Source organism: Eublepharis macularius, chromosome 10 (assembly GCF_028583425.1).
Source record: "Eublepharis macularius isolate TG4126 chromosome 10, MPM_Emac_v1.0, whole genome shotgun sequence".
NCBI classification, from domain to species: domain Eukaryota; kingdom Metazoa; phylum Chordata; class Lepidosauria; order Squamata; family Eublepharidae; genus Eublepharis; species Eublepharis macularius.
In genome coordinates, this window is record NC_072799.1 from 23,700,577 (window position 1) to 23,724,870 (window position 24,294).

The window sequence follows — 24,294 nt, forward strand, 5'->3', positions numbered from 1 at the left end:
ATTAAAAAGAGAGAGGGGGGGAGAGATGCCGCTGTTGCAAATTTGTCAAAGAGCCACCGTCCTGAGGCCAGAGGTGCTGGTGTGCTGCTGATAAGAATGCAACACTGGCGTAGCTAGTCATATCCTAACAACAGCACTGGAGTCCACCACATCAACACCCATCCACCAGCAGTATGTCAATGACAGCCATACGTATGGAGTCTGTCAACAAATGACACTGGCAGCGTGCCTTTGTGGCATCACCATGCCTTGCCCCACCCACAGAACAAGGGAAGAAACAAGCAACTCAAAATGACACTCTATGAAGAACCATGGTGTTGACACTGGAGCCCTAGCATTACAGCTTTGCCGAGAGGTATTCAACAACCCCCCTCCCCATCTGCAAACAACTACATCTTTTAACAGGTGCACAAATATAGCCACCCACCACACACACACACACACACACTTGGGAAATGGAACAACAAGGGACACCAGTGAATGACAAGATAAGCCATTTGTGTTTTTATCCCCAATCTCAGCTAAGGGCTGTTTGCAGCAACAAAATGAGAATGGCATAAAATTCCAATCACTTCTGCCAGTTAAGAGATTGACAGCACACCGTGTAGGTTTGCACCCCGAGAGCCAGTGTGGCATTGTGGTTAGAGTGACCAGGATTTGGGAGACCCCGGTTTCTATCCTCGCTCTGCCACAGAAGCTTGCTGGGTGTCCTTGGGCCAGTCACACAGCCTAACCTACCTCAAAGGAGTTGTTTTAAGGATAAAATAGAGGAGAGGAGAACAGTGTAAGCGACTCTGGGTCCCCACTGGGGAGAAAGGCGGGCTATAAATGAAGCAAATAAAGTTTCCACATTCTCCTCCTAGGGGGTAGTGTATTATCCGCATCCGTGCCAACCAAAGGTGTCTCCACACTAGGGAGTTTAAGTGTCCTCATCATGTTGCCGTGCAATATTTTCTCAATTCAAACATGCAACAGAGATTCCATATAGCACAGCGTAGCCCAGTGTTGGCTGTTTTCTCCTTTTCCCACCAGGCATGCATTAGCATCACCCCCTTCTCCATTGCTGTCTCTCCTCCATCATGAATCCTTGCCCACTCCGCGCCCCCCCCCTTTCAGGTAAATGCATGATGCTGAAGAGGAATTGCACAATAACACAAGGCCTTAAAAAAAAACTTCTGCCAATTTGCAGAGTGCTTCTAAGGAATAATGCAAAACTTGAATCTTTCCACTACTTTACAGCACATTACAGCACACACACACCCAAACAAGTTACTCACTCTCAAGATTAGTACATTTTAGCTCTGGGCAGGAGACTGTGGGTGACTCCTCCTGCCATTCAGGGTTAATTACTGCACTGGGAAACAGCAAGATTTGGGTCTGGTAGTACCTCAGAGAGCAACTAGATTTCCAGGGTATGAGATTTCAGGATTCAAACCTCCCTTTGTCAGATACATGGAGTGGGCTTTAACTCTCAAAAACTTACACCCTGGAAATCTAGTTGGACTCTAAGATGCTACTGGACCCAAGTCTTGCTCTTCTACCACAGACCAATATGGCTACTCACCCGGGAAAGTCACAGGGTAAAACCATCTCCCCTTTAGAAGATAAGCAGTGAGCGAATTCATTAATATTAAAGAATTGTTTTATGGTCCAAATTTGCATTTGAGGCATTTAATTGAAAATTGAAGAGCCATAAACCTGTAGATCAGCTTTTTAATATAAAGTAATTTCTGGGGGGTCTGAAGCTTTGACTCTTGAAAGTTCACACCCTGGAAATCTAGTTGGACTCTAAGATGCTGCTGGACTCAAATCTTGCTGTTCTGGTGGTCTGTGTTTTATGTATATCATACATTTATCCAAGAAATCTGAGAAATCAGAAATAAAACTCCAGCACTTTATAAGGGATTTGAGCATGATCATAGCCAAAACTAAGCTAATCTCTCGTTTCTTTTACCTCCCCACATTTTGTTTCTACTCCTACCTTGTTTTGTCCCCATGATGGCAAAACTGTTTAAAAACAATCTTGAACAATCAACAAAATAAGTCTGTGTATCACAAAAATGGCAACCTTCAACTTTCTTGAGACTGAATTAAAAGCAACCACCTTTCTCTGCCAGTGGAAACTGCTCAGCGGGTCACTGCTTGGATCAAAATAAACCAAGCATTTCAGAACTAAACAAAGAGCCATAAAGCTGATTCCAGACATATGTTTGCATTCAGACACCCGTTCTGCTTCCTGGTTCCATTCTGTGGACCTTCAGCTTTGTCCTTGCTAAATCTGTTTCCCTGTACTTCAAAACCCCAGAAATGGTATGTTTGGATTTACTCCCAAACTTCTGAGTCACCTTTAAAAGTAAACCTGTTTTAAAATTCAGGAAATTATCAATGGGGAAATTTCAAAGATGAGTCAAATCTGAAAACGCAAGCCTACCTATTTGCTCATTTAAAAATGTATTTTATTTTCTGTGATTTCAGGTTAAATAATGAAGGTCAGGTTGACTCTTGAACATGTAATATCTGTTCAAATATCACTTAAGTTGTTTTCTGCTTATCTAAACTGCTTCAACAAATTTGCAACAAGCTAATCTATGAAATGCTTCAGTTCCTAAGTTTTACAGCAATGTTTAATGTTCGTATTACTGCTACTGCTCACAAAAATAAAAATATAGTTTGCTTACTTACAGCTAAGTCAAGGTTAAAAATCAGTGGTTTTCCTCGCGGTGCAAATAAGCCCTGTTGTTTCTGTCTTGCATTATCACACGACCCTTGTACATTAGAATTCTGGAATAGTCACATGTGGTCACACAAAATCAGCCTGACATTTTAGACAAAAGATAGCTTGTTTAGCCATCTGCAGCATGTAGAACTCTTGGTTGAGAACTAATTCATAAGGAAGAACACCACCCACAGGATTACCACTTCCAGAAGCATGTTGAGTTTTTCTTGGAGATGCTTCATCTGTAAACCTTAGCTTGGTAATGCTGATAAGTTTGCAGCCTTAGCAAGGCTGCAGAATATATATGTTATAACCCAAACAAAAATTTCTCACTCTGAAAAACCCATCACTTTACATTTTTCACAGAGGGACTGTTCATAATACGGACTAAATGTTTTAAAATCAGTCATTTTCCCACCTACCCCAACCTGAATTTTTATTTATTTATTTGTGTCATTTATAGTTTGCCTTTCTCATTGAGACTCAAGGCGGATTACACACTGCGAGATTAGTAGAGTCAGTATCAAGGACATTTCCGTAAACAATGCCATAGGGTAAATAAATACAAGTTTACAAAGATATAACATTAGCAAGAATCCAATACAGAGTTGAAGAAACAGAACACAAGCCCTTCTAGGACTGACATTAGACAACATAAAACTACTCAGTAAGATCATACTTGAAGCACAGGTAGCACATAGGAGCACATACCTAAAACAACAGATAGTACGTAAGGCAACATAGCAGTGAAGTATATGGTCCCTTAGTGAAGTATCTGAGGGCCAAACTACAAGTAACGAATGACACTTGAATGGCAAGTGAACAGACTCACGCGTATTCCTCCCTGTTCACTTGCGCTCCACTTACGTGATCAAGTGGAGCACAAGTGGAGCGCAAGTGAACAGGGAGGAATACATGTGAGTCTGTTCACTTGCTGTTCAAGTGTCATTCGTCACTTGTAGTTTGGCTCTGACCTCCTCCCTACAATTTGATAGACTGATAGTACAACTCACCAAGCACATAGTTTACCCAGGCCGTAGTTATATCCAAAGTTATTTCCGTGCAGATTAGATTGATCAGCTTCTTGTGGTCCATTGAAGGGATGCAGGCTTTTAAAAATCATTTGCAGATAAACTTGAGACCAATGTAGTACAGTAGTTGGAGGATTAGACTAAAATCTGGGAAACCAGGATTCAAATCCCACTTGGTCATGAGTGACATTGGGCCAGTCACATGCTCTCAAGATAACCAACCTCACAGAGTTGTTATGAAAATAAAATGAGGAAAGGAAAAGTATGTATACTATTCTGAGAACCTTAGAGATAGGATGAGATAAATTTGTGATCAGTAGAGGTAATGTATGCTTCGTCAATAACTATTCCTTGGTTTATGGAATCACTCCCTGTTGTGACCATCTCCAACCCTGGTTAGGAAAATTTTGAAAAGGGTTGTTATATCCTTAATGGGGTTTTTTGACTGGTAAGAATACTGGAGCAGGAATGGAATAGTGTATTTGTGAAATGGGACTTCTGTTTTACAAACCATTTTCTACTGTGTTACTGAAATGAAGCACAGTACAGATTTATACTTTGTTTTTAACTGCATTGCCTGTAAAGAGTCTCTAGAACAAAGTGGATGCAAATCTAAGTGAACACCTTTTTCTTCAGTAGCCAATAACTATTTTGTAACTGTGGATTCAATAGCAACACTAGAGGAGTTTGATTCTGATGGATGGATGGTCTGGTATTAATAATTCCAAATTGTTTTTCTGTCACAGGACAGCATACCAGACGTGCTCACAAGTTAACTAATGTGAATTCCACTGTAGCCAAGCAGAGTCTATTGTGAAACCACAGCAAAGCTATTCATAAATGTCAACTGTTTAAGCCTGGGTATTTACATGTAATGTGAAATATTAACCTTCTAAAATCACTGTGCAAGTAAAATATTTTTGGATTTTTTTAAGTAGGTGGCTATCAATTAAAATAGGCTAAAAATACTCAGCTGTCCCACAAAAGAGAGAGTCATTGTGAAGGCATTCTCCTTTTTCATCTTTTATTTGTTATGCAATGTTTGTTGTAAAAGCACGGTACAAATAATATTGACACATGTCATGGAGAAAACCAGCTTTGGACCTCTTATACTGGATCTTCTGTACACGTCAGCTTTACTCAGGCCCTCTGAATAAGGTACAACCCTGCAAATGGGCAAAATCAGAAACCATCCACACACATGCATTCTCCATTGTGGTCCCTGCCTTGTGGAGTGGCTTGGTTGATGAAGTTAGGAAGGCTTGGCTTTCCAGAAACTATGCAAAACTGAATTATTCAGAGGGATTTTTTTACACAGGTAGGAAGGCTGTACTGTATTAAAATGGTTCAGAGAGGTACTTTGGAAAAGGGATAGGGATTGCAGATTATACTACTGTGTACTGACTGTTGCTATAACCTGTTGCATTGTTTATGGGATGTTCCAGCCATAGTTCATATTGACTTACACTATGTAAGCCGCCTTGAGACAGGCAGACTATAAATAAATACCTAAATACTTGTTTCTTTTTAAAAGTATTCAGCTAATTATTGTATGGCTGGCTGTGTCGAATTTCTTTTATGTATTAACGTGGGTGTAAATCTGTATGACCATGACTGTCACAAATTATAAGATTTAGCATGAAATTCCAGAGAAGTTGTCATACTAATCTGTTGCGGGAAAAATAAATGGAATCTTGTGACAGTTTAAAGATGAACAAATAGATGGTGGCATAAGTAATTGCGGACTAGACATGGGCACGAACAGAAAAAAACCCGAACATGGTGTTCGTTGTTCGTTGCCTTCCACAAACAATGAACAACGATCATTGATGAACCTGACCTGATCACGAACATGTTCATTGTTCATTGTTCGTGGGGGCTAGCAGGCTCCCCTCCAGCCATCAAGATCCCTACCACACCACTCCCAGAAACCCTACCTGAGGAGGCAGCAGGAAATGTACCAATAATAAATAATAGCTTGGCCCCAGAGCCTGGCAGCAGCCCTGGAACCTGAAGGGGTAGATCCCTATCGCACCACTCCCAGAAACCTTACCTGAGCAGGCAGCAGGAAATGGACCAGTAATAAATAATAGCTTGGCCCCAGAGCCTGGCAGCAGCCCTGGAACTTGAAGAGGTAGATCCCTATCCCACCACACACAAAGAAAATTCAAGCTCCAATGCACTCTCCCTGTCTCCGTCTCAAAATGCCAACAGCAACTGTCTCTCCCTCACTGTCTGCAAAACCAGAGCTGGGAGCCCCCCTCCCCCCTGCTCTTTGCTTCCTTGCAACAAATTTGGAGCTCCACACTTGAAAGGAAGACCTGCCTATCAAGCTAAATTGGGCTTAGATTGGGGTTTCCAGGGCAACAGCAGGAGTTCAGACAGAGTTCAGGCAGTCCCTGCCTCCAGTTGCGAAGGGAATTGATTGCAGGTGCCAGATTGTCTGGCTTGACGAACAGCAACAAACGAGGCTTGCAACAACCACCTGTTCATTTAGAATGGGGCCTCAGGAACAGCTTGTTCATGAACAGCTGATTGGGCTGTTCGTGCCCATCTCTATTGTGGACAACAGCCTTGTTCATCAAGTACTTGAAGTGTGTCCTCAATCTTTCTCAGGTTAACACACATACACTGGATAGAGGGGAAACTGTGTACTTTAGTTCTTTCCAAGGTTTGGCTGCTAGTGTTCTTTGTATTAACTGTGTGTGTGTGTTTTGTGCTGTCAAGTCACCTCTGACCAATGGCAACCCCATGAATTAAAGACCTCCAAAACGTCCTGTCATTACTTAGATCTTGCAAACTGGAAGACGTGGCTCCTTTTATTGTGTCAAGTCATCTTGTTTTAGGTCTTCCTTTCCTACTGCCTTCCAGTTTTCCCAGCATTATTGACTTTTCTAGAGAGAGTTGTCATCTCATGATGTGACCAAAGTACAATAGCCTCAGTTTTGTCATTTTAGCTTCTAGGGAGAATTCAAGCTTGATTTGATTTAGAACTCATTTATCTTTTTGATCATCCATGGTATCTGCAAAACTCTCCACCATCACCACATTTCAAATGGATCATTTTTCTTCCTGTCATCTTTTACATCCATACATGGTAATTGGGAATGCCATAGTTCGGATTACCTTGGTCTTGGTCCCCAGAGAGACATTCTTATCTTTAAGGATCTTTTCTCATTCCCTCATGGCTGCTATTCCAAATCTCATTCTACTTCTGATATCTTTTTTTTTTTTGAAAAATTTTTTTATTGGGTTAGAATCCATTATTTTTACATTTACATTCAATTTTCCCCAATTTTTTCATCTCTAACCCCCTCCCTTTCCCCCCCCCCTTTTGTTGACTTCCAACAGCTTTCCAACCCTTTGTCCCCTTTCCCTTACTTTTATTAGCTTCCTCTATCTAAAACAAATATATATTCTCCATTATTCTAAGCAGTACATCCTTAACTATTTTTAACATTGTATGCCCAAACTGTAAGTCTTTGTTTCCATCTTAGATAAACAATTTATCCCATTTTTCAATTTCAAATATTTCTATATATCATAAACCATATAGATCATACATTCATTTATATCAAACAATTTGACTTATTCTCTATATATTACTCATTCTATCTTTTTGTAATAATTCTATATATCTCTCATCACGTAGTCAATCAATTTGACTCATCTATATCTTCAGACATTCAGTTTGGTACAAAACTTACCCAAAAGAAAGAAAATATTGTTAGTTAATCAATCCTTATATTTAATCCTTATAGTTAATTATTTTATATCTATGTTCTGTTTGTTAACCTATATATATCTATATATATATCAATCTATTAATCTGACTGCTTATTAATTCACATTTATCTCTTCTCCCCCCGGTAAAGTCTCCCCCCTCTACTTCAGTGCTTCAGTAGTTCTCAAACTGCCACAGTTTTCCTCCCACCTCCCATTTCTTCTCCAGGTGTTGTTTCAGCTTCTCCCAGTCTGTGTTGAACTGCCCTGAGTCCAGATCTCTCAGTTTTCTTGTCATCTTATCCATTTCAGCCATATACAGCAATTTGTAAATCCAATCTTCAATAGTTGGCACTTCTTGTACTTTCCATTTTTGCGCATACAAAAGTCTAGCTGCTGCTGTCATATAAAATATCAACGTCCTGTATTGGGCTGGAATTCCCTCCATTCCCAAGTTCAGTAGCAGGAGTTCTGGGTTCTTATTAATTTGAAATTGTAAAATTTCACTCATTTCTCTTATTATTTCCCCCCAGTACTGCCTAGCTACCTCACACGACCACCACATATGATAGAGGGAGCCCTCATGCTTCTTACATTTCCAGCATTTATTAGAAGTATTCGAATTCCCTAGCGCAATCTTCTTTGGTGTCATGTACCAACGATAGATCATTTTGTAGATGTTCTCTTTGATATTAGTACATGTCGTTGTCTTCATTGTAGTTTTCCACAAGTATTCCCATGCCTCCATTGTTATTTCTTTATTAAAGTTTATAGCCCATTTCACCATTTGTGTTTTAACTATCTCATCCTCGGTATACCACTTCAGCAGTACTTGGTATACCTTGGATATTCTTTTCTTATCTTCTTTAAGAAGGGTCTGCTCTAGTTCCGAATTCTCTATTCGTATACCTCCCTTTACAGAGTCCGAATTATATAAGTCTCTGATCTGTCTATACTGGAACCAGTCGTAGTTAGGTGATAGTTCCTCTTGTGTCTTTATTCTGAGTTTGGATGCTTCAGTTTTAGTTATTTCTTTGTACGTTAAACATTGTTGTTCATTATCAACAGCTCTCGGGTCTATCACCTCATACGGAACCACCCACAAGGGAGTTCCTTCTTGTAGATAAATTCTGTACTTCTTCCAGATTATGTATAGACTTCTCCGTACAAAGTGATGCAGGAACATCGAGTTGACCTTTACTTTGTCATGCCATAAATATGCGTGCCATCCAAATATTTTTTTATATCCCTCTAGGGCTAGTAGTTTCTTGTTCTTTAATGTCATCCATTCTTTCAACCAAACTAGGCAGATTGCATCATGATAAAGTCTCAGATTGGGCAGTTGCATTCCGCCTCTTTCCTTTGCATCTTGTAAAACTTTCACTTTCACTCGAGGCTTCTTGCCTGCCCAAACAAAATCTGATATTTTCCTCTGCCATTTTTCAAATTGTTTAGAGTCTCTGATGATTGGTATTGTCTGTAGCAAAAACATTACTCTTGGTAACACATTCATCTTAACTGCTGCAATCCTGCCCAACCATGACAAATTCAGTCTATTCCATTTAATCAAGTCTCTCTCTATCTGAGTCCATAGTTTTTCATAATTGTTTTTGAATAGATCTATGTTCTTTGCAGTTAATTCGACTCCCAAATATTTCACTTTACTTGTTACTTCACAGTCCGTTGTTTCCGTTAATAATTGTTGTTTCTGCTTAGTCATATTTTTACATAATATCTTTGACTTCTTTTTGTTAATATAAAAACCTGCCAAGTCTCCAAACTCCTTGATCTTATCTATCACTCTTGGCATGTTCTCCAATGGGTCCTCTACAATTAACATTATGTCATCCGCAAATGCTCTGACCTTATATGAATAGTCCTTTATTTTTATTCCACGAATTTCCTCATCTTGACGTATTTGTATCATCAGAATCTCCAATACTAGAATGAACAACAATGGAGATAACGGGCAACCTTGTCTTGTTCCTTTACTTATCGTCAATTTCTTGGTCAATTCATCATTCACCACGATTGCTGCAGTCTGGTCTCTGTAAATTTCCTTAATTGCTCTGATGAATCTTTCTCCCAATTGTAGCTTTTCCATAGTGGCAAACATAAAGTCCCAGTTTAAATTGTCAAACGCTTTTTCAGCGTCTACAAAGAAGAAACCAACCTCTTTGTCACAACGCTTGTCATAATATTCAATAGCATTGATCACTGTCCTTAAATTGTCTCTTATTTGTCTGTCTGGCAAAAAGCCTGCTTGTTCCTCCTCTATAACTTCCGAGAGCCACCCCTTCAATCTCTCCGCCAATATCTTCGCAAAAATTTTATAGTCATTATTGAGTAGCGATATAGGTCTATAATTTTTCACGTTAGTCAGGTCTTGGCCCTCTTTTGGGATCAATGATATGTTCGCTTCACTCCAAGTATCTGGAATCCTTTGATCCCTTAAAACCCCATTCATCACCTCTTTTAGGAATGGTGCCAGTTCATTAGCCATTGTCTTATAAAATTTAGCCGTAAGTCCATCTGGCCCTGGCGCCTTTCCTAGATTTGCAGATTGTATTGCCTTACTTATTTCCTCGTCAGTTACTTCACTGTTCAACTTATTTCTCCAAGCTTCCGAGATTTCTGGAAGTTTGGTTTTCTCCAAATATGACGCTATTGATTCTTTGTTTACTTCTTTTTTATTATACAGCTTAGCGTAGAATTTATAAAAGGCTCTACTAATGGTAGTCTGCTCCAAATACGTTTTGTTGTCTTCACAAATTTTATTTATTATTTTCTTTTCCCTTTTCTTCTTCAATTGCCATGCCAGGTACTTCCCAGGTTTATTAGCGCCCTCAAACGCTTTTTGATTCAGTCTTTTAAGATTCCACTCCAATTCTTTATTGCTCATTGCTGTTAGCTGTTCTTGAAGTATTTTAATTTCCTGATATACTTTCTTTTTCCCTGGTCTCTTTTTTAGCTGTATTTCTTTGGCTTTTATTTTCTCCTCAATCTCTTGTCTTTTCTCCTCTTTCTTCTTTCTTGCTCTACCATTTAAGTCCATTAGTATGCCCCTTATAACCGCCTTGTAAGCATCCCAAACTTTATTGGTTGGTACTTCTTTATTCACGTTGTATTGTATAAAAAACTTTGTCTCTCTTCTCAATATTTCCATATTCTCTCTTTCCTGTAACAAGTCCTCATTTATTCTCCATGCTTTCCTTTTTCTCCTTTTTCCAAATTTCCACATAATTGGGTTGTGATCTGAGCCTACCATCGGCATTATTTCTACCTCCTTAGTCCATAACGCTAAGTCTTTTGAGGCCCAGATCATATCAATTCTTGATAATGTAGAATGCCTTGCAGAATAAAAAGTAAACTGTCTGCTTTTAGGATATTCTGTCCTCCATACATCTTCGAGAGTCTCTTGTTGAATCAACTCAAAAAAAAGCTTTGGTAATAGTCCTCTTTTCTTTTGTGCCGTTGTAGTCTTTTTATCTAGTTCCAAGTCTGTCACTCCATTGAAGTCTCCAGCAAGAATTATCTGGTCATATGCAAAATCGTCTAAATGCTTCCTCAAGTCCTCAAAGAAGCTTTCTTTTGCACCGTTAGGTGCATAAAGTCCGACTACCAACACTCTCTTTAAATTCCAAATACATTCCACTGCTACAAATCTAGCTTCCACATCTCTCATAACAAATTTTGGCTGTAGCTCCTCTTTTATGTACAGCACCACTCCTCTTTTTTTCTTATTAGAGGCCGCTACAAATTCTTTGCCCAGTTTTCCAGATTTTAAATATTTTACATCCTGTTTTCTAATATGGGTCTCTTGCAAACAAACAATGTCACATTTTTGTTTTAGTAGCCAGTGAAAAATGTTTTTCCTCTTATTCGGTGAGTTTAATCCATTTACATTCCAAGATAATACTTTACACTCCATACTCATAATCTTGTTGGTAAGTCTTTTTCATTGTCCTTAATAAATCGCTCCATCTCTCGCTCAGATCTAATGCGTTTTTTGGCCCCTCCAAACTCAAAGGACACTCCTTCTGGTAGCTCCCATCTGTACCTGATTTTCATGTCCTTCAAAATCTGAATTAGCACTTTGTATTTTTTCCGATCTAATAACACTGATCTGGGCAGTTCCTTCATTATAATGATCGTCTTGCCATCAATCTCCAATGGATCTTGAAACTGTTTTGTCACAATCCTCTCTTTCATATTTCGTGTTGTAAACTGCACAATCACATCTCTTGGTAATTTCCTCTGGGTTGCAATTCTCGAATTCACACGGTATGCCACATCTAGGATAGCCACAACTTCCTCCTCCTCTTTCCCCAGGTATTCAGCCAACACCTCAGTCATCTGTTCTTGCGCTGACTTTCCTTCCACTTCTGGCAAGCCACGAAAACGTAGCTGCTTCTCCATATGTTTAGTTTCTGCAACTGACATTCTCCCCTTCACCAATCTCATCTCTGTTTGTTGCGTGTCTGCTAAATTCTCCATCGCGTCTTCTACTGTTTTAACTCTCTGCTGCGTTCCTTGTAATTCACTTCGTATTGTTTCCATACCTTTTTTCACTTCTGACAGCTCCGATTTTACTGTCTGTGTAACCTCTTTAACCTCTTTTATCAGCTCCAATTTCGTGTCCTTAAGTTCTTTAATCATATCTAAAAGTTTTTTGTCCAGGTTTTTATCCAGGTTTTCTATTGCCGATTGCCACTCTTTTTTTGACATCGTGGGGCTTGCTTTAGCTCGCTCCCACGAATCCGCTCTCTTCCTTAACTCCGTGGCGTAAAATTTAACGTTTTTCTGTTTTAAATGTCCCGGTCTTCTTGCAAAAATTAAATTTTAAAGAGTCCAAAATGTCGGGCGTCTTTTCTCTATGGTTTCTCTATGATTTTGTAATCCAAGATGGCCTACTTCCTTTTCCGCTGAAGCCGCGACCCTTCCCCTTTCAAAAATGGCGATTCCCTACTTCCTGCCCTCCAGCAAGGGCCGCTTCTCTCCAGCCGCTCTATTGTTATTACGCACTTCCTGTCTCCCGTCTTCCCACAGCAGATCTCGCGATGGTGTCTTTTTCTCACAGCTCCAAAGCCACAAGTATTCAAAACAATAGTCCGATTTCTTTAATAACTTCTTTAAACTTAGTCTCTTTTCAAATACAATTCCTGCCGAGTCTTCCCCTCCTTTTCGCTAGTCTGTTGCAGTTTAAAAATCTACTTTTTTTCCTCTCTGTTTTTATCAATCTGTCCCGTATCAGAAGATAATGATCTTTACCTTCTCTTCACTTTTCTCGGGTTGTAATCGCTGTTTCGATTTTAAGTTCTCCTCTCAGCTTCTTCCCCCAATCGAAGCTTGGGTATGTAGGTCTTATGCCAGCCGAATTGGCCCCAAAACTGCCGCAGAGATTATAGCCGACCCGTCGCAAGGTGGGACCTCAAGGATCGGGAGGGGACCCGTTGTGTAGAGCCCCCCCTCGTCCGAGATCTAACTCACCCTAGGGTCTTGAGCGTTCTTTGCCTGCTCCCCGCCTGAGAGCAGTCGGCCGCGGGCTATTTTCACCCCACCGGCCGGTTAAAACGGCAGTCCGGTCAGCTCCGCAAGTGGAGCTGCGTTAGACCTCCATGAATCCCAAACCGGAAGTCCTACTTCTGATATCTTGATTGCAATCTCCCTTTTGGTCAATGATTGAACCAAGAAATAGAAAATCTTGAACAATTTCCTCATTGTCAGCTTTAGAATTGTATAATTCCTAAGTAGTCATTACTTTTGTCTTCTTGATGTTCAGCTGTAATCCTGCTTTGGTGCTTTCTCCTTTAACCTTCATCAGTAGTCATTTCAAGATTTCACTATTTTCTGCTAGTAACCTGGTGTCATCTGCATATCTCAAATTGTTAATGTTCCACCAATTTTCCCTCCACCTTCTTTTAAATCTAATGCAACTTTCCTTATGATATGCTCTGCATAGTATTAACTGTACTCCTGTTAATTTTGTAGAAGCCCTGATTAATGGTCTGATAGCCAGGTACCTGGAGAGGATTTTTTCTCTGAGGTTTCGATTGTTTCTAGTGAGCAAAATAAATTGATGTAGGATTATGCTTATCTTGCCGCCTTTCTCCTGGTATTATGCCTTTGTATTGGCTGTGGCCCAAAACTCATTGGTACCGGGGAGAAGAGAAGCCCAGGGCCGGTGCACCTATTAAGGCCAGGTAGGCGGTGGCCGCAGGCGCGGGGTGCCGGAGGGAGCGCCGGAGGAGGTGCGGCGGGCGGGAGCGCGCGCCTCAAAGCACCAGCCTCCTATCCCACCCACCCCGCGTTGCTGCCGCCGCCAGCACAAGCCCCCGGCCAGGCGCAGCCACCACGGGCAGGCATCTGCGGCGGCGCAGGCAACCGAGCGGGAGAGCTCGGAGGCTGCTTGCCGCAGCAATTGGGCCGGCGGTGGTGCGTGCGCTCCCGTGATGATGTCATGTCATCACGCAGGCCGGTGCACACGCACACTCGTGCGCGCGCGGGGGCGCCCGGCCGGCCTGCCGCAAGCGTGGCAGACCCTTGCGCCACCTCTGGAGAAGCCAATGGATGCTTGTGAGAACCAATGTGGTGCTGGCATCAGTAAGACTAGGGCTTGACTTGCATGATACAGCTTCATATGTACCATGATACTCACTGGATGTACTTGAACCAGTTGCACACAACCAAACCCTAGTGGGTAATTATTAGGACAAATGGGTGAGGGTGGTATTCAGAACTATGTTTGCCACCCTGAGCTCCTTAGAGGAATGGTGGGATAAAAATGGATTGGTAAGGTTGATAGCAACCATTCAACAGGATGCAGTAAGAGAGGATGATTTTTTATATGCATGTACAGAGTTTGCAAGATCTAAGCAATGCTGTTAATGTTAGGATATTTTAGAGGTGGGGTCGCCAGAACTTGGAAGTGTCTTGACGGCATATAACACACAGAGAGACAGCAAACAGAAATGCAAAATTTAGTCTCTTTCTACAAAGATTGGCATAAATGTTTAACCTTTTTAAAATTCATAAATGATCCTGCTTGTAAGAAGTAGTTGCTTTTTAGATACAGTCACATTCAGCATTTGTAATAGATGGAAATATATGCAAATAAGTAACATTCAGACTGTTATCTGAAAGTAAAACTGACACCCCTGTTCACCCCATGGCAAAGGGGTAATGGTAAAAAGCTGTTAAGGCTTGATTAGTTAATGGGCATGATTCTCCAGTGTAACATATACTTCTGCAGAGGAGGTGCTATCTTGATCAAAAGAGTAGCATTTGACACCAACTTCTCATGGGCGGCTATGATTAGCCTTGGTGCTGGCAGTTCAAAATCAGCTCAGGTGTTGCTTCAGTGCTTTGAAAGGGGGCAGGGGAAGAGTCAAAGATGAGTCCATGAGCAAAATACCTCTTGTGGGGCAGACCGAACAACATGGGATGTGTGATGGAAAAGAAGATACAGGTGGGAGTGGATAATAATAAAATAAGCAGAGCTCCCAGTGGATGCTCCCTTTTTCACTTCCTAGATCTCACCTGTACCAATCTCTCATTGTTCTTCTCACTCAGCTTTCTAGAGGAGTCTGCAAATTCTCTAATGCTATCCCTCTTGTTTGTGTGGTGGCATCTCGTCCCGAAAAAGCTGAAACTTAGCATCTCCTCTCTCCAGGAAGTGCCATCTATAGTCAGCTGGGTTTTTTTTTAAGTAGCTGTACCCTTCCCTGCATAGACTTAAAGTTCTTTCCCTACTGATACATGGCTGTGACATGAAACTGCACAAATTTACACAAAAGTATCTTCAAAGACCCACAGTTGCAAAACCCTGGTAAATCAGAGGGATTTTCCTTGGGATTAAAAAAAAAGTTGTTAGAATGGGTCTGATAGGCTTCTTTAGGACAGGCATTCCAAAAGGAAGAGATCACCATAAAGAATGCTCTGTGTGTAGCCACCATTTTTGCCTTAGGTAAATGTATTCATGGCAAGATCTCGCTCAGACATTTAACAAAGGAAAAGAAGGGGGTCATATGTGAGGATGTTCCTTGAGATAACCAGCCCAAGCTATGTATAGTGATGGGGGAAATGACCCCAGGCTCAGCAATTTCAAGGAAAGGTAGGATTCTTGGGAAAAGAAAGACTGCTTAGACATTGTCAGACTGTGGCTTACCAAAAGCTGCAACTTAGCCCACCTCTTGCAATAAGGCAAAAGTCCATTGATTTCAAAAGGCTTTACTGAAGATTGTCAACAAATGGAGTACACATTCCAAGATACATTGATCTTAGCTGAACTATAGAATTGTTACGAATGCCAAGCAAAGGAATAGGTACAGAGTATGCAGTTTCCCTCAGGCCCCATTCTCCCCCTTAGTTCTCAAAACAAACGGCCTGAGAGTGAGAAAAAGAAAGTTTCTCAAGGGCGGCAGGAAGGCGAAGGCATGCAGACGATAACAGTCCCTCTCCCTCTGCCAGGCTTCCAGCAGCAGTCTTCCCACCTGCAAGAAGCACACTTGACACACTGACAAAGTTAAAATGGAGTCTCTTTGGCTTAAACACAATCAGAACCTGACAGACATTTTCCAGAATTACTTACCACATAATTGCTGGCCCCATTCCAGAACCCCTCAGAAGAGGCTTTCCCCTCTTGTTTCTAAGACTGTTTGTAATTTCTATCCCCTAAACCTCTTTTTTCACAGCGACTTCTCTTTCACCAGTAGTAGAAAGGCATCTCCCCCACATCATGGGGAGATGTTTCAGGAACCCTGTAAAATGTGTGTATCCTAAGGCTAGTGGCATCGTGCTGTAGCAGTATTTCAGGTGCCTGGAGGAGGAGGAGAGATCGATCTCTCTTGGTCTCTGCCACCATTACAATAGATGTTGAGTTGGTGGAAGACGTTCTTCTCCATGCTAGAGAATGCACACAAGGCTTCATATCGAAAGTGAGCATTTAAAGTTTCTGAGGTTCATATTCCATACCAAGGAATTATGAACGGCAGTGACATCACCAGTTAACATCTTCACAATGGACTTTGTCAGAAAACTGTCCATCTGCTGAACTTGTATTTTTCTGAACTTTTAAGGGTACTGGTAGGCTCAAGAGATGTTCAGGATAGAGAAATGCTTTTCCATGTTTACATCTGGTTGACATATTTGTAGGACAGGCAGCAAGCATTGTTGTGCTTTATCATCTATTCTCTAGACAACTGTCAGTGAACTCCGTTCCCTGTTCCATAAAAGAATTAGCTTGTCTTGAGCTGGAAATGCCATTTGATAATTACCTCCTGTACCATGAAAAACTTCAATGGAATCTCTGTTCCACTAAAAAGCTCTACATCAAATAGCTACACATTTTAAAAACCAATCAAAAGTATGGTGATGTAGAGAGTGGGCAGTCTTTATGAGAGATTACCTAATGATGATACCCCTACCCCACCTCCAACTATTCTCACCATTAAAAAGGGTGTGAGGAGGAAGGGAGGTGAAATTCCATAATATTTGCTTAATTTTGAGTGGAGTACAGTGCTGCAGATGACATTATGACCTGACTCAAGCCAACCCAGAGTACTCATTTTAATTAAGAAACTTCACAGCCCATTTAATCTGGGTTCTTTAGAGATGAAAGGCCAGCTACTATGGCAGGAAACTGACCCTCTCAAGTTGTAACTGGGCCTCTAAATGCACCTGTTCTGATTTTTCATGGTGTACATTCTAGCTTTCTCAGTCATGTTAAGAAATGATAACAGTATAATCCTTTCTGTTCTGCCTTTCATCATGGGAGGATTTAAAGCTTTAATTGTATTCCACAAATTCAATGAAATAAAAAATGTGGCTGTTGAAGCACCCCCCCTTCCTGTTCCTTGCCTAAGCCCGTGCTTTTTAGGAGGATATCACAGGACTAAAGTATCTTAAGCATTTAGCATAATTATTTTTTTTATTTAGACTTTGTAATCTGGCCGATTTCCCCCAGTATTGCTTAGGTCTGGAAAAGCTGGAGGAGTTTGTTATTGTATAAAAATTCATTAAGGCATAATTGTCCCTGAAAACTTCCATACTCTCTGTTTATTGTATAGGGACTAAAATAAGGTAAAGGTAGAGTCCCCTGTGCAAGCACCAAGTCATGACTGACCCACGGAGGACGTCGCATCACGACGTTTAGGGACTAGTGTTATATTAATCAGTGGATTACAGAACTTCAGAATGAAACTTTGGCACTTCTACAGACTGAAGTAGCTTTCTTATTTATAGACATTACATGACGCCTAATATTGTGTTTAAGTGAGCATTAAACTGTTCAGTCTGTTGTATTTGTTGCTGTGGGCAAGAGAACATCAGTCAATACCTAGGTTGGTTTTCATAGCAGAATGTTCAGCCTCGCTGGTACAGTATTGCTAGAACATTCTTTATTGTTTGTATTGGTACAAAGTAATAAAAACTAGGACTGCACCAAGTATTCTCAATTTTTATGCTGAAAAATGTGATTTGGGGAGGTGGAATTATATATTCCCTGAAAATCATTCTGAATGGGAAAATAGTAACATTTGGGGGCCCTCTTATTGCCACTGTTTTTCTTATACGCTCCTGTTTTGACATTTTTTAACTTCTTGGTTACTGCTTTCTCTTCCTCCTGGGTTGGGTGAACCCATCCAGTGAGGGATCACAGATTGAATGTGATCATACAGTGAATTCACTCTACATTGCCACATTTTTATACTCTGAGAAAAATATCATTATGTTCCAGAATATCTTTTCAAAGGATACTTTAAAAACACATTGTGAAAACTATTGAGAAATGTATTTGAACCATTGTTAGAGCTAGATTAGGGTCCAGTAGCACCTTAAAGACCAACTAGATTTCCAGGGTATGAGCTTTTGAGAATCAGAGCTCCCTTTGTCAGATACCATTGTTAGAGCTATAAAAGATAATCAAATATGCTTTCAAATTTGCTTTAGCAATCTTGAACAAATTTCTGACAGTGTTCCTGTTAGCTGGCACCGGCAAATTAAGAAGTAAATTGTGCCAGGCAGAGTTGAAAAGTACAATTTATCAAAAATAAATCAACTTTGTTTTGACAAAACCCTCCCTCCCTCCTCTATTTGTATTCCTGATAGCATTTAAAAGGTAGAATGAACTGCAGTAATCTCTTGCTTCTGGCAAAATGCTCCAAAGATAATGAGCTGGCAGTCTGTAAATGCTGAAATTTCCTTATTTGAATGTCATTTTAAAAATATTTGATTTTTAAATTTTTAATTATTTTTTTAAAAGCCTTACCATAATCAATTCCACTTTTGATCTCAGGTGTATCACAGAAACCAGTAAACAGCAGCAGGCTTCCATTGGGGGTAGGGGAATCATTGTACAGCCCTCTTAATGCTTTAGGGGCTGGAATGGTTTCAAAAGTGTGTCAACCTTATCTCTAAAATAACTCAATTGCCATCATTTTGTCAAATCTTGCAGTTACTTAGGCACAAAATGTGTGTGATTGAATGGACCTTTTTAGTAGGATAGGAAAAACAGGAGTGGGTAACTACATTATAATGGATTCGACATGTACAATTAAAACACTCAAAAGAAGCGGCAGCAATGGGGGGTGGGTTACTACTGCTTTGATCCCACAGAACAGTAAATGCATAATAGATAACTTATCTTTAATTTATATATTTTTTAATTTTAATAATGTTTAACTCTGCCTGTATTGATATACTTTTATACTGTATGTTAGGAATAGTCTTCAGTCAAGCATCTTGTATCCCCATTTTCCCTAGGGAAGAATAACCTATTAAATGCCCCTAATAATTTTGTTGGATTTGCTGCCTCTCTAGAGGCTCCATCTATGTAGTTTTATCCAGCCCTTCCCCTGAGGGGCTCCAACAACCTTATTAAGCGTGTTAGGCTGAAAGAGCGTGAAATTCATGGCACGAGGAGGATTTGAACTCAGGGCTCTAGACCTTAGTCTGACATTCTAGCCATTATACTATACTGGCTATAGCTGATTCATAAAAATTGAGAATAAAATACAATTAAACTAATTAGCATCAATCATAAAAAGGATTTTAAATCATTTAAAATAACTAGCATGATAACACAAATTGCTACAACAAAAAACATAAAAGCAAAATATATTCCATAAACAAAGGGCCAACTATACTGAATTTTAAGCAGTTTCCAAGTGCTGAACTGTTTATCTTGGGCATGGTTCTCAAATTAAAAAGAAAACACCACCCACTTCTGTTCTACTTAATTATTGCCAATGGCTGAGAAAAAGAAGGAAGCAGCCATTTTTTTTAATATAGTACACTCTTTGGCATGCTTCCTGAGAACTTTTGTCTGCTAGACTGTATAAGTTTCTGTTTGTATTGCTTCTGCAAATGTGTCAGAAATGAGCATATCGTTCCCCTCCAGTTTATTTGATCAGAGTGTACATTTATATTATATTTTGATGTTTTGCTACTGAGTCATGCAGTGCCAGTGTTGAAATGATTTATGACATAGTTTCTGTCAGAGTGTTTTAAAGGTTTGTATTTTAGAAACGTGTATGTCGCAATAGCAAGACCATAAGTAATCTTACAGTAGCTTATAGTTTTAATACTAGACCCAGAACAGCAAGAACTGTAGATATCATCCATATCCCATTTAACTCAGTAATGACTCTTCAGTTGATCTGAAATGGTGAATTGTTTTTTTGTTGAACGCTCAAAGTTCTTGATGGTGATGATACTTTTAAAATCCAGTCAGATCTCTGTTCTTCTAAGAAATCTTTACCGTTGATGAAACGGCAACATTCCTTGACAGTCTTACTCGTTCTTCCTAAATGTGTATATTCGCAATTGAGAAGTCATGGTTTCCCATTTTGAATAGCATCTCAAAATAGACAGCTGTTACAAAGTTGCACAATAGCCAGTAAGGCTTGACAATTCCCCATCTTGGAATAATCCACTTTGTACTGACAATTGTAGAGATTATTATATCAAAACACTAATATAATAGATATAATGGATATACAACATATCCAAACACTCTAGACCTCATTACATATTTTATGTCTTGACAATTTGGTAAGGCTAATAGTGTTTATAATTGAAGGCACAGTTTCTGAGTATTCCTTGCATTGTATTTTACAGCATCTGGAAGTGGTTATAGCCCGAACAGCAGTGCCAAACCTGGAGCAAGTGTGACGAGTGAAAAATCCACCATGCCCCTAACAGACGAAGACTCTTTGGTTCAAAGAGCAGAACACATCCCAGCAGGAAAGCGAACTCCCATGTGTGCTCAATGCGATCAAGTAATTAGGTTTGTACTTTTCCCCCCTTCTGTATTTGCCTTACGTTATATATGACATAGGTAATTGCTCCACGAATTACTTGTTTGCATATTCTTAGCCGGTAGACTGGAGTTGTCCAAGGTCTGTCCTTGAGATGGACCGCTACCAATTGTAACTTTAGCAGCCAGCATTTATAGAATTCCATTTGTGTTAAAAAACAACTTCTTTGTATCTTTCTCATGTTAATGTACAAAACAGCACTGTGTTAAATGATACTCTGGATCCACAGATCAGATAATTTTTCATACATACAACTTTAAGCTTTTGTATATCATCAACTCCTGGAAGCTTTTGACAGTTTGAAACAGTTTTTACTGAAAAATGATGGGTTGGGCAGGATGCACCAGAAACTGAAGTTGATACAAAAAAAATAAATGTGATGTTAGGTATTTATTGAGACCCAGGCAATAAATATATTGAAAAGCAAATAAGAGGTGACGAACAGGAAGCTGTGAGGGAACAATGGCAGAAGGGAAGTTCCACCCATGCCCGCTTCCTTCTCCTCTTTCTTTTTTTCTCCTCTGCTGTTGCCTGTCTTCCGTCATCCTCCACTGCTGTTCCTCGATCACCACCAACTCTCTTCATCTCACCTGCCTGGACACTTAATACATCTTCCTTTCTTTGTCATTGCCTGCCCCTTGCTCACTTGTCTGCCTCAAGTGCTGTCACCTCTCTCCACTTCATTTCTTGCTCACCTACTGCTACCATCATTTCTCCCCCTTTGCCCACTTAGCTACTGCCCTGCTCACCCAGCCGACTGCCACTTTCCTGTGCTGTCGCCTCTTTCCTCCATGCTTGCCCACATGGCTACTGGTCTCCCCTTTGCCACATCTGTTTTTCCCCTTCTTCCCGTGGTCGCTACTGCAGTGCCAACTTCAACAATATGAAAAAAATCTCAGTTCCACTCCCTGTAAATAGGGGCTTGGAGTATTTTTAAAAGGCCCCTCCACTTTTTTTTTCATTTTTAGATTTTTTTTTAAATCCCACCTATCTACATGGCACCATTGTTGGGAGTTTTTGTTCTGCACTCTAAAGTCATGTTCAGAACTGGATATAAAGATATGGAAATAAAACAAGGATAAGCTGTAGCATATATTGCATTAGAAACCAGAACTCTTAAAGCAGGACAGAATAATATTAGCCATAGTGAGCTTTGGTGGCAAGAAATAAAATATGCATACATGAGCTTATTAGAAAGCAGTCTGCCTTGTTCTGAAGATTCCAATAGCATCTTCAAGTATCACCACATGTATATTGTAATAAAGCTATATGGTTTGACAAAAATGATCATTGCATTCTAACCAGGTGGAGTAGGTGAATAAGGCCTCTAGTTATTACTGTAACTTACCCAGTCAATGATAGGCCTCCTGGTCATTAGGTCTCCTGATCTTCAGCACCTCAGACTGTTGGATTCAGTTTCCATCAGTTAGCTGCATTTACTTTCTTAGTAAGCATTAAAACTGAAAGATTGTGTCTAATGAAAAGTATAGTTGCAAGCCACTAAACTTAGCATGGTGTGGTGGTTAGAATGTAGGACTAAGATGTAGAAATCCCAGCTTCAAATCCTCTCTCTCCCTGGAAGATTTCTGAATGTCTTTGGCCTATACTCTCAGTGAGAAAGGTAAATGCAATAAATGAAGAAAATAAACTTTCTCTCAGGTAATTAGATAAAATGGAGGAGGGGATATTGTAAGATGTTTTGTGTTCTCATTTAAGAGAAAATAAACAGTCTACGATGTTATAGAAGATGGGTTGGAGTTTGGTGTGACTCTACTCAGAGGATTGTAAAGGAGCTATGAACATCTCATCACCCATTAAGAACTCCCACCCAGAAGAAGTGGAATTTGTGAATAACTAGAGGACTCCTGCGGTTATCACCAGCACCTTATGATCAGTTGCATCAAACGTGCAGAAATATTTAGGAAGGCTCAACAGGATGTAATTGACTCTTGCAATCTCTGGGTGATGGGTAATTGCGGTCAGTCATATCTGTCAATTATCCCATTGCTTTATATAGGAAATGGAAGACAGCTGAGAACATCCAATGATAAGGATGTGTGTCAAAGTTACCTGACAGTACTTTAATCAATATATCATGTTCTCCTTATACTTTTGCACTACAGTGGTTTTGAAGGCTTGTGATAGCTTTCAGGGTTGAGGTTTTAGCATAATTACAGTTCATGCCCTTTGAGGCAGAATTACCTATGAAAAGGTAAGAGCTGGATCAGATGACATTCTACAGCACACCTGTTTTGCATCCAAACTGCATTGCAGACTTGGTTAATTTACACTGAGGCATAAAATAACCATGACATGTAAGACCAAAAACATTCAAAAGAGGCCATCTTATAACTTTTTAATTCATATCCTTAATTATTGATAGGTTTATCATCTAAAGGCTTTGACATTTTTATGGGACCTCATTATTCCCCCCACCACCACCACCACCACTTTTTTTTTTTTTTGCCTGAGTGCATCCAACAAAAGATGCTGTTTGTGTTTCGGTGTATAAAATGGCTCTGAAATATTCGTTAAGAGAATCTGAAGGACTGTTAATTAACAGTATCCAAGGATTCCTGTAACTTGGTATGGCTTGGAAAGCCAAGGTAACGAAACTGTTATTTTGGCATTCCAAATTTTATTCCAAGGATTTTTATTAATTTTTATATAACTTATATGTGAGAGACGATTTTTAAGAAATATTTATAGTCCTTTAAATTGCTTTTTCGTCAGTTTTCTCACGTTACAGAAGTTGTCATGGAAAGTTTCCAGTTACTTGAAAAGGAATCTACATACACATACAACCCAATCCATGGATAAATGGTAGCAAAGTTACTGGAGTAAAATGGACCTGACAGAGGAAGCGGAGAACACGAAAGAATGTAGAAGAGAGACTTACAGCACAATCCTCTGCAGAGTTACTCTACTCTAAGCCCGCTGAAATCCATGGACTTAGACTAGAGTAACTCTGCAAAGGATTGCACTGACAGTCTTTTATTTTTAGAATTCCATCTTGCACCTTTAAGAAATGTCTAGACTGCAAGGCATGCCCCCACTCCTTTGTGGTGACTTGAACATGTAAGTGCTGACCTAATTTGATACTCCCCAGCCTCTGAGCACGCACCTTTTTACATCAATGCTCTTTCAGTTATGTAGTGATCAAACAATACAAGTCCTTATGTACAACAAAATGCTCTCTTCTCACTGTGTCAGTGCTGGCTAATTTACCAGTCTCATTAGGAAAGGGCCGACACTGAAGAGGTTCTTCTGGCCCCAGGTAGAATCAGATTTCCAGCTGTCTGCTTTAAAATGATACACTGACAAAGTAGGAAGAGGAAATATTTTTACACAGCCTGCTACCTTTTTAGTAAAGTATCTTTATCTGTTATGGTTAGTTCCGTGTCATTTTACAGTTTTGACATTTTGAAGCTAGTAGCTTAAAAGCAGTATCAGTGTTCTGGCGTAGAAAAAAATAGTTTTTTTCTTCCATCATCTTGCTGTTCATGAC

General features: G+C 40.0%; 1 protein-coding gene across 5 annotated transcripts in view; it reads left to right on the forward strand.

The window, feature by feature from the left end:
• PDLIM5 (PDZ and LIM domain 5) overlaps positions 1-24,294 on the forward strand; it is a 177,020-nt gene that overhangs the window by 137,826 nt on the left and 14,900 nt on the right. For all 5 annotated transcript variants that reach the window (XM_054990104.1, XM_054990103.1, XM_054990102.1 and 2 more), the window contains one exon: positions 20,587-20,755. In XM_054990104.1, coding sequence (XP_054846079.1) covers positions 20,587-20,755 — 169 coding nt within the window. The remainder of the gene's footprint in view (positions 1-20,586; positions 20,756-24,294) is intronic.